Raw genomic sequence first — 17,633 nt, forward strand, 5'->3', positions numbered from 1 at the left:
TCGGAATAAACCTCCCCCCTGGGATAAAAACCAAAGAAATTATGAAATTTTAAAAGGGGTAGGCCTAGAAGTAGGCATTGTGAGAGCAGGGGCACAGGATATAAATTCAGAAGAGCAAAATTACCACAGGCCTAACCACAAGTGCCAAAGACACTTGAAGAGAGACACTGCTTACAAGTGCCTGTACGCTAATGCTAGGAGCCTGCGAACCAAGATGGGAGAACTGGAGTGCTTGGTGTTAGAGAAGAGCATTGATATAGTGAGCATAATGGAGACCTGGTGGAATGGAGAAAACCAGTGGGATACGGTTATCCCTGGATATAAACTATATCGGAAGGACAGGGAAGGACGTATTGGTGGCGGAGTCGCTCTATACGTGAAAGAAGGCATTGAATCCAGCAAGCTCGAAACCCCAAAAGAGGCAGACTCCTCCACAGAATCGTTGTGGGTGGTGATACCGTGCCCCAGGAGGGACTTAATACTGGGAACGATCTATCGTCCCCCTGATCAAAATGCTCAGGGAGACCTTGAGATGAGATATGAAATTGAGGAAGCATCCAAACTAGGAAATGTGGTAGTAATGGGCGACTTCAACTACCCGGACATAGACTGGCTGCATATGTGTTCCAGTCATGACAAAGAAGCAAAGTTTCTAGATATTCTAAATGACTATTCCCTAGACCAGTTGGTCATGGAACCGACCAGAGGGACGGCAACCCTGGACTTAATCCTCAGTGGGGACCGGGACCTGGTGCAAGATGTAAGTGTTGCTGAACCGATTGGGAGCAGTGACCACAGTGCTATTAAATTAAACATACATGTAACTGGCCAATTGCCAACAAAATCCAACACGGTCACATTTGACTTCAAAAGAGGAAACTTCACAAAAATGAGGGGATTGGTAAAAAGAAAGCTGAAAAACAAAGTCCAGAGGGTCACATCACTCGAAAATGCTTGGAAGTTGTTTAAAAACACTATATTAGAAGCTCAACTGGAGTGCATACCGCAGATCAGAAAAGGTACCGCCAGGGCCAAGAAGATGCCAGCATGGTTAACGAGCAAAGTCAAGGAAGCTCTTAGAGGCAAAAAGTCTTCCTTCAGAAAATGGAAGTCTTGTCCGAATGAAGAAAATAAAAAAGAACACAAACTCTGGCAAAAGAAATGCAAGAAGACAATAAGGGATGCTAAAAAAGAATTTGAGGAGCACATTGCTAAGAATATAAAAACCAACAACAAAAAATTCTATAAATACATTCAAAGCAGGAGACCATCTAGGGAGACAATTGGACCCTTGGATGATAAGGGAGTCAAAGGTGTACTAAAGAACGATAAGGAGATTGCAGAGAAGCTAAATGAATTCTTTGCATCTGTCTTCACAGTGGAAGATATAGGGCAGATTCCTGAACCTGAACTAACATTTGCAGGAAGGGATTCTGAGGAACTGAGACAAATAGTGGTAACGAGAGAGGAAGTTCTAAGCTTAATGGACAATATAAAAACTGACAAATCACCGGGCCCAGATGGCATCCACCCGAGAGTTCTCAAAGAACTCAAAGGTGAAATTGCTGATCTGCTAACTAAAATATGTAACTTGTCCCTTGGGTCCTCCTCCGTGCCTGAGGACTGGAAAGTGGCAAATGTAACGCCAATCTTCAAAAAGGGATCCAGAGGGGATCCCGGAAATTACAGGCCAGTTAGCTTAACTTCTGTCCCTGGAAAACTGGTAGAAAGTATTATTAAAGCTAGATTAACTAAGCACATAGAAGAACAAGCCTTGCTGAAGCAGAGCCAGCATGGCTTCTGCAAGGGAAAGTCCTGTCTCAGTAACCTGTTAGAATTCTTTGAGAGTGTCAACAAGGATATAGATAGAGGTGATCCAGTGGACATAGTGTACTTAGACTTTCAAAAAGCGTTTGACAAGGTACCTCACCAAAGGCTTCTGAGGAAGCTTAGCAGTCATGGAATAAGAGGAGAGGTCCTCTTGTGGATAAGAAATTGGTTAAGAAGCAGAAAGCAGAGAGTAGGAATAAATGGACAGTTCTCCCAATGGAGGGTTGTAGAAAGTGGAGTCCCTCAAGGATCGGTATTGGGACCTGTACTTTTCAACTTGTTCATTAATGACCTAGAATTAGGAGTGAGCAGTGAAGTGGCCAAGTTTGCTGATGACACTAAATTGTTCAGGGTTGTTAAAACAAAAAGGGATTGCGAAGAGCTCCAAAAAGACCTCTCCAAACTGAGTGAATGGGCAGAAAAATGGCAAATGCAATTCAATATAAACAAGTGTAAAATTATGCATATTGGAGCAAAAAATCTGAATTTCACATATACGCTCATGGGGTCTGAACTGGCGGTGACCGACCAGGAGAGAGACCTCGGGGTTGTAGTGGACAGCACGATGAAAATGTCGACCCAGTGTGCGGCAGCTGTGAAAAAGGCAAATTCCATGCTAGCGATAATTAGGAAAGGTATTGAAAATAAAACAGCCGATATCATAATGCCGTTGTATAAATCTATGGTGCGGCCGCATTTGGAATACTGTGTACAGTTCTGGTCGCCTCATCTCAAAAAGGATATTATAGAGTTGGAAAAGGTTCAGAAGAGGGCAACCAGAATGATCAAGGGGATGGAGCGACTCCCTTACGAGGAAAGGTTGCAGCATTTGGGGCTTTTTAGTTTAGAGAAAAGGCGGGTCAGAGGAGACATGATAGAAGTGTATAAAATTATGCATGGCATTGAGAAAGTAGATAGAGAAAAGTTCTTCTCCCTCTCTCATAATACTAGAACTCGTGGACATTCAAAGAAGCTGAATGTTGGAAGATTCAGGACAGACAAAAGGAAGTACTTCTTTACTCAGCGCATAGTTAAACTATGGAATTTGCTCCCACAAGATGCAGTAATGGCCACCAGCTTGGACGGCTTTAAAAGAAGATTAGACAAATTCATGGAGGACAGGGCTATCAATGGCTACTAGCCGTGATGGCTGTGCTCTGCCACCCTAGTCAGAGGCAGCATGCTTCTGAAAACCAGTTGCCGGAAGCCTCAGGAGGGGAGAGTGTTCTTGCACTTGGGTCCTGCTTGCGGGCTTCCCCCAGGCACCTGGTTGGCCACTGTGAGAACAGGATGCTGGACTAGATGGGCCACTGGCCTGATCCAGCAGGCTCTTCTTATGTTCTTATGTTCTTATGCATGTTAATTGCATTCAAACAATTAACATCACACCTAGTTTGCCTCTTAGGAAAGTCACTACCTCTCGCTTTGGTCACCGCTTATCTGCAATATGGTGATAATAATGCTACCATATTGGAAAGAGCTATCCAAGAATTACAATATGTTAAGCGCTTTAAACGTTGGGAAGGAGTTATGTATTATTTTAAAAAATCCATCTGCTATATAAAGCAAGCAGAAAGGTGGCTTGCTGGGGGTCGGTATGACTTCATGTGATACCACTTCTAAGAAAGCCCTGTATCCGTGCCATTAGGTTTATCTTCTTGGAAAGTTGTTACCAGGATCAAGGGCTTCCTAGATGCAAAGTTTACTGCTTGAAATGTTCTCATCAACGAGCGTCCCAAATATAAGTAAAAGAACAGTATCTACATCCAGTTGTAGCACAATCAGCAGTAGAGAGAGGGAACATGGCATGGGCTAAAATCTACATTAAAAGGTATTGAACGTACACAAACAATTATAGAAATGCTTTGTGGGTCCTTGTCAGTTGCTCCATTTGGCTCCTCATCTTCTTCATCTCTCATCTTTAAGCTGCCTACCTAGCTGCAGTAGATGGAGAGGTGGGTCTGTAAGGCACATTCTGCTGAGAGACCAGCGCCCTGTTGGCTCCTCCTCAACTGTTCCTGTTTAAGTTGGTCATTATAAGAATTTCATAACTTTTAAGAACTGGCACTTGAGCAGCTATCTTGTTTCTTACTGATGGATTGTAAGCCACTCTGGAAGCCTTTTTGGCTGAATAACAGGATAGCAATGCACTAAATAAATAAGGTACACGTCTAGCAAATGTTTTCACCTCCAAAACAAAACAATCATCTCACTCTGATAACCGTGAAGTTAGGCAATACACACAGAGAAGCCCAAACTTTCCTCTGCTAAGATATTGTTCCAGAAAGATAGATTCACAGTTTACCTGAACTGCAATGTAAAGTCCTGGTACATTAAAAGATTCAAACATGATTTCTGCAAGGTATTCTCTGTTCTCAGGAGTGTTCAGTGGTGGCTCAGTCTGTTTTTAAAAGACATTATTAAATTATAAAAGCAGAAAGCATATTTTATGAAGTTTGGTCTTGAGACCAGAAAAACAATTAAGCTTGTAAAGGTTCGCTGAAAACTTTTTTGAAGGAAAGAAAAAACAGTCCAGCTTAAAAAATAATGTTGAACCTAAGTCAGCCTTCCTCATCCTGGCGCCTTCCAGATGTTTTGGAGTACAACTCCATTCAGCACCATCAGGGATGATGTCATCCAAAACATCCAGAGAGAAGCAAGTTGGGGACGGGTGACTTAAGAGAATACGGATACCAACTATTCCCCAATAGGAAAAAAGTTTGTATATTGTTCCTGGTTATTATAGATTGTTTAAAAGACTTCACCCAGAAAGCAAATACAGCTGTGGCAAAGTTCTTGCTGTTGCTCTCCAGGAAGGAGCTAGCTGGCCGGGGGTATTTCCAAGGTCACAGGATGGGGCAATGAACTTTTCCCTCACCAGCAATTCTCCCCTCCAAATGCCCTCCAAGCAGTTTTTAAGCTCCTGCCTCCAGCAGGGCTGGGAAGGATATTTGCAGGGAAGAACTGACAGGTAGGAGAAATGTTAGCAACCCCCTCCAACCAAATCTCCTCTGCAAATGCTCCCACAAGCCTCCATTTACATTATTCAGCAAACATGTTAAGGATTGTGTATTTGTCAGAGTATCTTATGCCTCATATGAGGCAGTAACACCCTTGTTTCTAGTTTGGAAATCTGGCCAACCACTATTAAAAACAAAATGCAGGACTAGATGGACCTATGACCCAGTCCTATAAGGATCAACCCTGCACTAACAGGCCAAGTACAAGGTACAAGAGCTCTGAAGCCAATTCATCTAGAAAAAGAGAGGGGTGCACAGGAAATGCTGTTGTTTTACACATCAGAAAGCAGAGCTTATATGACACTTAAGTTTCTCATATACAATCCTGTTGTTGCTTTTCTTTAAAAATGCAAAATGCAGAATTAGCTATGAATCCTGCATATTGCTTTGTTATATAGACATAAGAATCACCAACTGCAGTTTTAGAAAATATCAACTTAAGTAACTAAATGTTATCTGCAGTGAAAAGCTTCTACATAAGGAGATGCATAACTGCACATGTAGCTGCCAAAACACAGGATATTGCTAAATGACATTTCCCCCCATTTTGCTAAAATGCCATCACTTGTTTCAATAAAAATCAGCCAGTTATTTCAAGCAGCATCTGCAATCTAATCAAGCTATCCAAAGCTTTTTATTATTATTAAATATCTCAATCTTGGTAGCCTGCCAAATATTAGTTCTTATGTGATTTCATAAATTGTTCCTCTAGCAATAAAAATTTTAAAAGCTTTCTGAGGAAGACTTTCACACGCTACATTTTCACACACTACAAATAGTCTTTTGTTTTTAAGATATATTAGAGTGTTTTTGTTTGCTGCTCTGGGCTCCTTCCAGGAGGAAGGGTGGGATATAAATTTAATGAATAAATAAATTAGATGTAAAACTAAGGTATTGTAAGTGCATACATAAAAATGTGTGGATATGGCAAAATGTACATCATGCAGGTACATATGTTAGGAAGCTAGGATTTGCTGATTCGATAGCAAAGTAGTATTTACCCTGTGTAATGGTTGAAAATGCCCTGAAGCTATATGGCATAAATTTAAGAATAGCGTACTTTTCACCTGTTCGTCTTACCATTAAGAAGTAGTGATCCTCTGGTTCAGCTCGAAGATATTTAAAAATAACCTGTTCGATGAACCTTTCCATAAGATCCCAGTCTTCCACAATACCATGTCGGATAGGCCACTGAAGCAAAGGCAAATGGAAGAATATTGTCATACTACTGAACAGGCATGTCACATTTACATAATTTGAGTAGGTGTCTATTCTGTGTCTCAATCCAGCACACACATACTGCACACAAGAAACTCATAATGAGCAGGGCCTTCCCAGCTGGCTTCAAAATAAGAAAACAAGTCACACATGACACTGATATGAAGGGAATAGACCCTTTGCGTGTCTAGTTCTGTCCACACATCAAAATCCAATGCAGCTTTAGAACACAGGCCACAAGTCTGATGTGCAAGCCCAAACAAGATGTTAGGACTAAGTTCTTACTAGGTTTAAATAGACTACCAAAGACTGGGGAAAAGGCAAATCTAGAACTTATGCCTATTATGGAGCCCACCATCTCAGCCCATCATCTGAGCCCACCAACTGAAAGTCAGGACCATTGCCTTGGCTATCAGTTAGCAAATAATCTGGCATGGTCAGGGCAGAGCACAAGACCTCTGACTTTGCCAGACCCTACACCAAACGAGAGAGCTCTCAAAGTCCTTTGCAACATCATCACTTAGGGGGCTGTGATGCATTTTTTCAACTACATCCCACTGCCCTCTGCCTCACACCAATGCCATCTTCCTCCCAACCATTAACCCTCCCACTGCACGCTGTTACCTAAGGACCTCCTAAAAGCTGGCGCCATTCTGTAAGTGCACGTCAGTGCCTTCAGTTATCTGTTCTGTGAGTGCTTTTTGCTTCCCTTCCCTGTAACATGTGATGCATGTGCATTACAAACCCTGGAGATGGCAGCAGTACCAGGACATAAAACAATAGATGAGGCTAAGGAAGGGAAGAAGCCTGATACTGATTGTCATCTGTCTGGTCAGGAGGAAGCCAACATAAATCTGAACACAAAATGCAGCCAGTACCATTCAATAAGGCTTAACAGAGTCACACAAACAACAACAACAACAACAACAACAAAAGATTGTTCCCTTCTCCAAGGAGCTTGCAGTCTAGGTTGCAACAGTGAGAGAGAGAGAAGAGGGAAAGAAAAAGGCAAAGCTAACAGGGGGCAAATACATGCATACACACGCATCACTGTCATTTCAGTCAGGGTTAAGGAGTAAGGATTGGACTAAAGACTTCAAGGATTTCAGCGAGAGAGTTGAATGAAGAGAGGTGGCACCATGTGGTGGAAAGGACTTCAAGCATAAGGGGCACCAAAGGAGGAAGAGTGGAGGTGTTTAAAGGTGCAAGATAGTTTTGTTTGGTATAGGATGATCAAGTCAGTACTCTCAATTACACAACTAATTTCTCTGCATTAGTCGTACCTACTCTGAGGTTACTACATCCTAAACTTATATCTATAAAAGATGTATTGTGGACTCAGACTGTTTAAGAATGTAATGTGCCCTGCTATATCTTGCAACAGCAAATATCTGCCTGTCTCTCTCTTTCTTTTTGAAGGGTGCTTCCATTTTTACCCCAGCCTTACCTTTGTAGCATAGGTAGGTTTATCTACAGCTTCATCTCCAATGAAAAAATCTAGATCATCAATTCCTTGTGTTAGCCTCCTCTGTGCTTGGTCACCAATTTTTGCCGATTCTCTTATTGCAATACCTATGTTAAAAGAATTAAAATAAACCATCCTGTGTAACAGCACCCTTTTTTAAACTCTTAAAATCCTACTGAATTGAAATATGTACAATTTCCCAGCCAGGTGGCATCTACAATTCCGTATTTAAATGGACCGGAAGACTCCCGCAAGATTATTTAAGTTGCTCTATGGTGTCAGGTAAAGGAAGTCCCTTGTTTGCTAAGGCAGATCCCTGGCAGCAACACAATGGAGATAGGAAGGAAACAGAACTTGTCATAGCAACCAGAAACTGTTTCAATGAGGGCCAGTCCTGGCAAGAAGGAAAGCAAGCTTTTCTCTTCAGTTATCCACTAGCCAAGGATGCTGGTGTAGTAAATACCATTTCCCAGAAAGAGAGACAAACATACCCCACCCAAAGAAAGCTGAGCTAGAGAGCTGGAAAGCAATAGACTCTTTTCATCCATCAGCACATATTTTATAATGAAGAGTAAAAATTACTTACATGACGGGATAATGAACTGTGGTTCTGTATTCCCTGCATAACCCAGTTTTGTATACCTAAAACAAGAAAGTTAACTGTCTTCACGTGAATATTGTGGGGAAAACAAAGCTGCATTGATACAAACCTGCTACACAAAATACAATGAGCAACTCACTCAACGTCTGGTGTTTGGACTAGCCTCACATTTAACAAATCACTTGGTAGCCAAAGGCGATTGGGAATTTCCTGCAGGTCATTAAGCAGGCTAGCAAAGCAGGGATGGATCATTTTGCCCTCCCACACCAGACTAGTAGATTTCCATGCTAGCATGGAGAAAGGAAAGTCCCTTTTTCTGCAACCAGCATGAAAAACCAGTATGCTGATAGAGGAGGGCACTTCGGGCTCATCTACATGGGAACATTTCTTTGTAGCAAATACACTGCATTTATCTTTGTTATAGATTTGCACTGTCCGCAGTTCCTGCTCAATGTTAGCTGCCAATCGCTTTTTTCCCATTCACACAAGTAGGTGTTCCTCTGGCAAGGATTAGTCTTGCTGTTATCATGTAGCCCCACCCTCTAATTATACATTTCCACTCCCTCTGATTGCTAGGTGACCAAGCATGCTCAGTCTGTTCTACCAGCTGCAGTAGGTTCTTTTGAAAAAAACCTGGAAGTGCAAATATCTGTGTTTTCCACACCTATGGTTGACAGGATACAGCTGAAATACAAATCTTTGTTTCAGCAGTATTATGCTTTTGCACACAAGTTAGGGGGAAAAGAAAATAAAGGTACCATATGCAGCAACATAAAAAAGGTCAGCAGAATGAAGGAGAACAGCCAGAAGTTGCTTATCAGCCCACAGGAAACAATATAAAAGAAAGGAGGAGGAGATAGTGGGCCTGGAGCAGGGAACTATTGACACACCCACCTCAGAGGCAGCATGCTTCTGAAAACCAGTTGCCAGAAGCCTTGGGAGGGGAGAGTGTTCTTGCACTCAGGTCCTGCTTGTGGGCTTCCCCCAGGCACCTGGTTGGCCACTGTGAGAACAGGATGCTGGACTAGATGGGCCACTGGCCTGATCCAGCAGGCTCTTCTTATGTTCTTAAAAGCATCAGAGCAAAGCATATGCAACCAATAGAAAAATGGAGTGGAGACCTTTTTTCTCCACTTTTCGTATTATCAGCAGATTGAGTTAGTACAGATTTACAGGGGGGAAACTGTGCGATAGCTTCTGTTTGCTGGTAATGTCATGTGAACCATGCAAATTTAAAGGAGCTGTGAGTAATACTAAACACACAGTAAACCACCATGTAGATGAGCCCTTTGTCTGTTTTGCAGAAGCCTTATTTATTCATTCATTCATTCCGGACAAGAAGCCTGCGTATCCATGCTGGTGTAGGTGTAAACATCAGGATAGGGGGATGGGGGGGTTATCTGCACATCTTAAAGATGAGAGGTCCTCCTGTGGATTAGGAATTGGTTAGGTGGCAGGAAGCAGACAGCAGGAATAAATGGACAGTCTTCCCAATAGAGGGCTGTAGAAAGTGGAGTGCCCCAAGGATCAGGAATTGGGACCTGTGCTTTTTAACTTGTACATAATGAGCTAGAGTGTGGGGTGAGCTGTGAGGTGGCCAAGTTTGCTGATGATACTAAATTGTTGAGGGTTGTTAGAACAATAATGGATTGCAAAGAGCTCCAAAAGGACCTCTCTACACTGAGTGAATGGGCAGTAAAATGGCAAATGCAATTTAATGTAAACAAGTGTAAAGTTATGCATATTAGAGCAAAAATATCTTAATATCATATATACACTCATGTGGTCTCAACTGGTGGTGACTGACCAGGAATGAGACCTTGGGGTCATAGTGGATAGCTCGATGAAGGTGTCAACCCAGTGTGCGGCAGCTGTGAAAAAGGCAAATTCCATGCTAGGCATCGTTAGGAAAGGTATTGACAATAAAACTGCAGATATCATAATGTTGTTATATAAATCTATGGTGCAACCACATTTGAAATACTGTGTACAGTTCTGATCACCTCAAAAAGGATATTGCAGAGCTGGAAAAGGTTCAGAAAAGGGCAACCAAAATGATCAAGGAGATGGAGCAACTCCCCTATGAGGAAAGGCTGCAGAATTTGGGCCTTTTTAATTTGGAGAAAATGTGAGTAAGAGGTGACATGAGAGAAGTGTCTAAACTTATGAATGGCATGGAGAAAATGGACTGAGAAAAGCTTTTCTCCCTCTCTCATAACACTAGAACTTGTGGACATCCAATGAAGCTGAATATTGGAAGATTCAGGACAAAATTAAGTACTTCTTCACATGGCACATAGTTAAACTATGGAATTTACTCCCATAAGAGGCAGCGATGACCACCAACTTGGATGGATTTAAAAGAGGATTAGACAAATTCATGGAGGGAAAGGCTATCAGTGGCTACTAGCTCTGTACTCAGGTCCTGCTTCAGGTCGATGGGCAACTGGTTGGCCTCTGTGAGAACAGGATGCTGGACTAGATGGGCCATTGGCCTGATCTAGTAGGCTCTTCTTATGTTATGTTCTTAAAGTGGCCATTCTAAAAGTGAATTTCAAAGACAGGACACAGTAGAAGGCCACTGAGATACCATTATAACTGGTCCAAACCCACCTTTTTCTAGGTTTGGCCCAGCCCCAGCACTTCTGCCACAAGAAACTGGAAAGTCTACGTGCCTCCATGCTGGCCAAGAAAGTAGGGACTTCCATGCTCTGCAGCCAGAATGGAAATGCAGGATGTAAGCTTCTTAGCAGACTAGAAAACAGTTGTGCATGCTAGACTTGTGGACTCCTTTACAAGGCTGGTTTGGACACTCAGGTACCACATCGGCCTCACGCACAGCATAGGATATGTAAAGGATCACTGGTCCATGCCCTCCAAGCCAGCCTTCCCCCACTGAGTGCCCTGCAGATGGTTCTGGGCTATAATTCTCACTGTCCCTGGCCATGCTGGCTAGAGGGAACTGAAGTCCAAAATACCTGGAGGACATTAGGTTAGATAACATAATTAGGTTAGATAGGTTAGATAAGACTGCTGTATGCTGACTGTCAGCAGCTCCCCAAGGTCAGGATATTTTTCTAGGCTTATCAGAGACTCTTCTTTCTAGAGAGGACATGGATGGCACATTCTCTGCCACCTGTGGATGAACTGACAAGTCTGAAAATGTCATAAAAGTCATTTCATGCTCCAACAAAACTTTAAAGCATAGGATTTATTATCCTGAAATTATAGCACACTCCCACTTGGCTTAATATTACTTCAGATAACAGCAGCAGCCTTCAACCAGGTAAAAAACAGTAACCATTCCACAAGGCTACAGTTTATACCTCTGTTCTTCAAAAAGCAGCCTGAGGGCCACATCAAAGATCATGATGCCTCTCATATAACCCCATCAACCTCTCAGAGGCTCAGGATCTTACAGCTACTCTGAACAAGTTATAGATATTTTCACATGTAAGGCGTTCTTAAATAATTCTGTAACGCAAACATAAAATGTACACTAGAGGAAACATACACTGAATCTCTATTCGAAGTTCTAGCTCACATTAAGAGCATTTGCACATAGTAGAAAGTTTGCACGAAAGGCTCAAAGGCTTTTTGGCATATTATGTAAAATTCTATTATAATCGGGTCACTTCCGGGAAGGGTTGCTTTGCCTGTGCTGCCTCTGAGTCGAGCTCCGTCTCAGAAGAAGCTTTTTCAGCATTAAAATCAGTCAGAACGTTCTTTTTGACTGGTAAAGATTTTCTCCCGGGCAGGGAGAAACGTAGAGATTAACCACAAAGCCTGTTTTTGTGGGGAGGACTGGATTTCATTTATTTATGAGAGAAGGTTCAACCTGCAATGCTGGACGGACCTCCATCAAGCTCTAGCTGATTACAGCGACACGTTTATCTTTTCTTCAAAGAAAAACAGACTCTAACAGGCAAGCATCCTTCTTTCTATTTTCTTTTTTCACTTGGTTTAAATTGTTGCAGCAAAAAAGAGATTTGTCAATGAATCAGCTATAAAGAACTTCTGGGTGAGTTATAAATCTTCTCTTTTACTCATGAAATTAAAGAGGAAAGAAATCGAAAAAGTTTATCTTTGTTTTTATTGCAAAAAGCTGGTCTGGAGGAGCATTCTAAAGATACCAACAGAAGAGGGATTTCTATTTCGAGGAGGGGAAAAAATAAATAAATTTGATTTATGAACTTTGGAGTATTATATGTCCGGGACTATTTTTTTTTTTTGGTCTATTTCATTTTGACGAATCTGCTTGTTCACGACGCCACTAACTATTTTGATGTTGGGAACTAAGTTTGTTTTGTATTCCTGGACACATAAGAGATAAGGCAGGTTGTACCGTCTACACTGTTGTCAACAAGCCTGGAATATTAACCCAATTGTGGCTGAAATAATTTTTGTTTTTGTGGTCTTAAGAATGGCAACCAGGAAAGTGACTGAGACCATGGAAGAAATTATGTTTCAGAAAATAATGGGTGAGATTGAGATAACGAAACAAACCCTGAGACAGGGTAGACAGGAGATGAAAACTGAATTTAACAAAATGACGCAGGAGCTTAAAGAAATAGGGGATTCTGTGAGAGAGGAGTTTGATGGGATTAGAGATGAGAAAAGAAAAATTAAAGGGAAGCTACAAGCCCTGGAGATTGGAACAAATGTGAAACTGGAAAAAGATTTGGAGTTTATGGATGTTAGAAATAAAGTTTACTGTTTGGAATTCAACGTTGTCTCTGAAGAAATTAATGAAGATATTGGTGGTAAAGTTATCAATGTCTTGGATAATTTTCTGGACTGGAATGATGTGATGGAGCTTGACATAGAAAAAATCTATGGAATTAACTACAGATGTGTGACAATGGAAAAATTCTCAAGAGATGAGCCAGTGCATTTTGTAAAAAAGAAGAACAGAGATATGACTTTACAACAATATTTCAGCAACATATTCAGAATTGATGGCAAGGAAATATTTCTGATAAAGGAAATCCCCATTAGACTCTTATTATATGACTATGGCTATGACAGCAAGATTATCATGGGATACTGATAATGGAAGAATGGATACTGAAACTACTGGACTTAATAGGACTATTGAAGATGGAAGATGGAATTAATATTGATAATGGAAGAATGGTTATTGAAATTATTGGACCTAACAGATTTGATGAGTTGGATTAATCAATATGTTTATTTGGACTATGGCTATGACAACAAGATTATTATGGGATACTGATAATGGAAGAATGGCTACTGAAATTATTGGACTTAACAGGATTATTGAAGATGGAAGATGGAATTAATATTGATAATGGAAGAATGGCTATTGAAATTATTGGACCTAACATATTTGAATGAGATGGATTAATCGACATGTTTATTTGGAGAAAAATTGAAAGATATATCTCTCAAGGAATTGAAACCTCTCTTTGACTCTTTGTGGAAAGAGTAAAGTAATGTTTATGAGATTTGATGATTAATTAAGATAACTACTGGAGGAAAGTGATTTTATAATATAATTTTAGAGACAGGATTGTTATATATTGTAGACTTATGACTGATCTATGACAAATCAGAAGTCACATTTTATTTTATTGTTTAATTATTTTTGTTTTGTTTTGTTTTTTGTCTTTGAAAATTTGAATAAAAATTAATGATAAAAAAAATTTCTATTATAATCTCTCTCTTTTAAAGATTTGGCCATTGGAGTTAAAGCTTTTTATGGTATGCAGAGCTTTGATCTTATACCTCACTTTGAGAAACTTCACAGCATGCTTTCCCAGAATTAAGTCCTGCCAAGTTCAATGGGACTTGCTCCCCAGGTATGTTTAGTAGCGTGCCCTTAATCACAAATGCACCAAGGCATCAGCATTCAGCACTGCTAAGTTAGAAGGCTCCCAAGGATACATTACCTTGCTGAAACAAACACTTAATATGAAATGCTACTTAGACAGTTTAACTTTAAAATTGAGGCACATGTAATCCCAGTCTTAAAATAGATCACTCTGTACCCTGTGGAATCAGGGTCATGTAAACTGATTGCTAGGGAAATCTGTCACAGAGACACAAAGAGAGAGAGATGATTTATACCGTCAAACGAGGAGCTGAACCTGACAGGCAGTATATTTACACAGTTATTAAAAGATATGTAATAATTGTTGGGAGAGATTAAAAATGCAGTAAAAATATTCCAATAATGGCCTGGGAATCAGAAGCAGGATAAGTGATTATTAATCAAAGGATCAAGCAGTTACCAAAACAATTTTGGATTCCACTGATGAAACACATATGCAATTAGCATATACCCTGCCTACAATCCACATGACTCGCATCTGGGGAGTGCTTAGCACTTGACAGAGACTATTGCAACCGCTATAATTTGGATAATTAGCCATTATGTATAGTGCAGTAAGACAGAAATATCCCTTTTCAGCATATGACTCTTCGGTTCTGCATGAAAACAACAGTTGTTAACATACAAGTTCATACAATCAGTTTAAATAACAAAAAGTACATGATATGCTTGTTTCCAGAACCAGAAAAATCCCAGGCACACAGCTTTGTGTGGAATTTAACATTTTTCAAACTAAGCTCATATTGCCATATAAAAGGTTTAAACAAACTCTCAAATTCTGGGGAGAAAGGTAGGGGGCCCTTAATGTAATCCACCAAACCATCCCCTAACCACCACCCCCCAGCAAAATATTAGTTAAACCATGGTCCTGCTGTAGCCTGTACTCCCCTCTGGGTTCCCTGTAATTTCAACACTGGGCAAGTATTTATTTATTTATTACATTTCTTCCCTGCCTTTCTTTTCATGATTGAAACCCAAGGCAGCTTACATATGGTTCCCAGGCAGTCTCCCATCCAGGCACTGACCAGACCTAACCCTGCTATGTGCCTTCAGACCATCAAAGATGCCAACTTTGTAACAAGCAAAGACAGAAGGGCACACAGAAAGGCATTTTCAGTGACTCCCCCACTTACAGTTCTCCCTCCAGCCAAACTTGTCGCATCCAAACTTGTTTGCATCCATATTCTCAGACCTCTCTTTTGGGGCTGATTTTCAGGGATCAGGTTTAAGTTAGCAGATCGGTGAGGACTTAAAATGTTGAGAAGATTTATTCTGCATAATGAAATCTTTACATTTTGCTACCTACTCTGAACTTTCAGTGTAGAGCAGAACATAAGCCAAAACAAATAGATCTTCCAAATCATTTGAAGAAAAAAGAAAGCTTTCACAGAAAAAATGCTCTCCATCGAAGAACTCAAATCATTCTCCTAAATTAACAAAAGCACATGTACATACTACAGATAGTATCTAAAGAACAAATCTATATCATCAAGGTCTCTGGAATTCTGCACTAAGAAAAAAAATGGTTGATTCTACCCATAAGCCCAAAATCAAACATCTGACATCAGAATGCTATGCAAAATTTTGTAGTTACATTTAATTTGCATATTCTAAATCAAATGGCCTGGTTCTCAAGAACGTCACAGCTAGCTGTATGAGTCCTGCAGGGCTTTGGACTTATGTTTCTCAGACACTGCTCCCCCACCTTGCATGGCAAATCTCTTTCAAAAGGAGGAAAGTTTTAAAAGCAGCTTGTGATGTGACCTCTAAAAGCCAAGCATTCCATTGGGCATGTCCAAGCCCGGGGTGGGACTAAAAATAGGCCTTCAGAACCCAGCCTTTTTCTCCTAGACTTTTTTTTAACAGGCTGGTTAGAGTCATTTATTGGTCATGATATGTTAAAAAGGAAAGGCTAAAAATAAATGCAGCAGGCAATGAGGGAGAGGCTCTGAAATAGGCATTACTGTGAAGAAGTCATGGTACTGAATTTCCAGGTGGATAGCTGTGTGCACCTGCTGCAACAAAAACAAAAAAGACTTTGAGGTGCCAGATGACTCTAACAAATTTATTATGGCATAAGTTTCCATACACTACAGTTCACTTCATCAGATGCATGAACGGTTACCCCAAGTTGCAGGTATAGTAGTAGGAGATTGCAAACAATAAGGTCAGAAGGAAATAAAATGCAGAAAAACAAATTACATTAGTAGTGGCTATCCATAAAATCAGTTATTGTTGACAACACAGACATCCTGAATTGGTATTTCACTTAAAGTGCAATAAAAAAAATTGCCTCGATTCCATACTCATACTGAAGACACAGTCAAACTCACTCATCTTCATAATGTTTGGGGGTTTCATACTCTGTTTCTGGCTGCAGATGAAGATTGGCACAGGCTCTAGCCTTACTTGCTCACCTAAGACTTGATTTATTATTTGTTTATTTATTAAATGTATATGCTGCTCTTCTTCTCAAAAGAAGCCTAGGGCTGCAAACAGGCAATATAACACTAAAAACATCTTTAAAAGTGTTTAAAAGACCTTTGGTTTTTAATGGTTTAAATAGTTTTAAAAACCATTTAAAAAGAAAATCTTGTAAAAGTCTGAAAAAAACGCTTCCAACACAGATGCAGACTGGGATAAGGTCTCTACTTAAAAGGCTTGTTGAAAGAGCAAGATTATTTGAGACCGGGAGATTACTCAAACATCTTGGGCAAAAAGCACTGGTCAATTTTGGTAAACAATTCTTATCATATAGCAGATGCATTTTCCAACAGAGGGTTGTATTCAATGTTAATCATACTGATAGCAGACCCATTTAAATTAATTGACAAGACTAACTTTGGTCCATTAATTTTAATGGATCTACTCCAAGTGCACCTAAATTTTAATGGATCTACTCCAAGTAGAACTCAGTTGGATACAACCAAGAATCCTCCAGTCCAGGAGCCACATGTTTTCATACAGCATTTGCCAGAAAGCCTGGAAGTTGCAGATCTCTAGCATCTCGGCCAGACTTAAGAACTGATGCCCTCTTGGCAAAGCTTAGACAATCATAAACCTGCAAAATGTGAAGTCTGTGTGGAGTAAATCGGTCAGAGTTTTCAGGAAAATCTTAGCAAAATGTGTAGTTGTGGAATTTGCAGGTGGTTTGTGAGCAAGCATGAGAAAGGACTTTGAAAATAAGAATTGTAACTTGGGTAAATATGACTTCAAGGACAGGAAGAATTAGACTTGCCACTAGATGGACCACAGATACGGAATAGAACTTTTAATAGTTTTACAGAAGGGAGAATTTCAAAAGGCATAACTGTCCCCAACTGCAACACAACCTTCACATGTCCATGCTCTTCTACACACATGAATCATACTAAGTCAAAATAATAACAAACCTACCCAGTGACTTCTTAGAATCCCCATCCCTCCACCTAGGGGTTGGTTGGATTACTTGGATCTAAACTAAGGTATTTGCATTTAGTTCATATTGAAATCAGTGTAAAAATTTAACCATGGTAAATTAAAGTACCATTGAAATCAATGAGACATAAGTCTGACTAACAAGATTCAACCCTATGGTTTTACACACACACACACACACACAAACCCCATTACTTTAAACCATACGGGTTTAAAAACCTGATTTTT

At 40.3% G+C, this 17,633-nt stretch overlaps 1 protein-coding gene across 6 annotated transcripts in view; it reads right to left on the reverse strand.

Moving 5' to 3' along the window:
- ACTR3B (actin related protein 3B) overlaps positions 1 to 17,633 on the reverse strand; it is a 43,739-nt gene that overhangs the window by 18,360 nt on the left and 7,746 nt on the right. For 3 of the 6 annotated variants that reach the window (XM_061586297.1, XM_061586299.1, XM_061586301.1), the window contains 5 exons: positions 10,748 to 10,845; positions 8,120 to 8,175; positions 7,516 to 7,640; positions 5,931 to 6,041; positions 4,136 to 4,231 (listed from right to left, as the gene is read on the reverse strand). In XM_061586297.1, coding sequence (XP_061442281.1) covers positions 4,136 to 4,231; positions 5,931 to 6,041; positions 7,516 to 7,640; positions 8,120 to 8,175; positions 10,748 to 10,845 — 486 coding nt within the window. Of the gene's footprint in view, positions 1 to 4,135; positions 4,232 to 5,930; positions 6,042 to 7,515; positions 7,641 to 8,119; positions 8,176 to 10,747; positions 10,846 to 17,633 lie in introns of those variants that run through there. The other 3 variants (XM_061586302.1, XM_061586303.1, XM_061586300.1) reach the window with 1 other exon arrangement.

The sequence above is a fragment of the Rhineura floridana genome, chromosome 10, assembly GCF_030035675.1.
Source record: "Rhineura floridana isolate rRhiFlo1 chromosome 10, rRhiFlo1.hap2, whole genome shotgun sequence".
Lineage (NCBI taxonomy): Eukaryota > Metazoa > Chordata > Lepidosauria > Squamata > Rhineuridae > Rhineura > Rhineura floridana.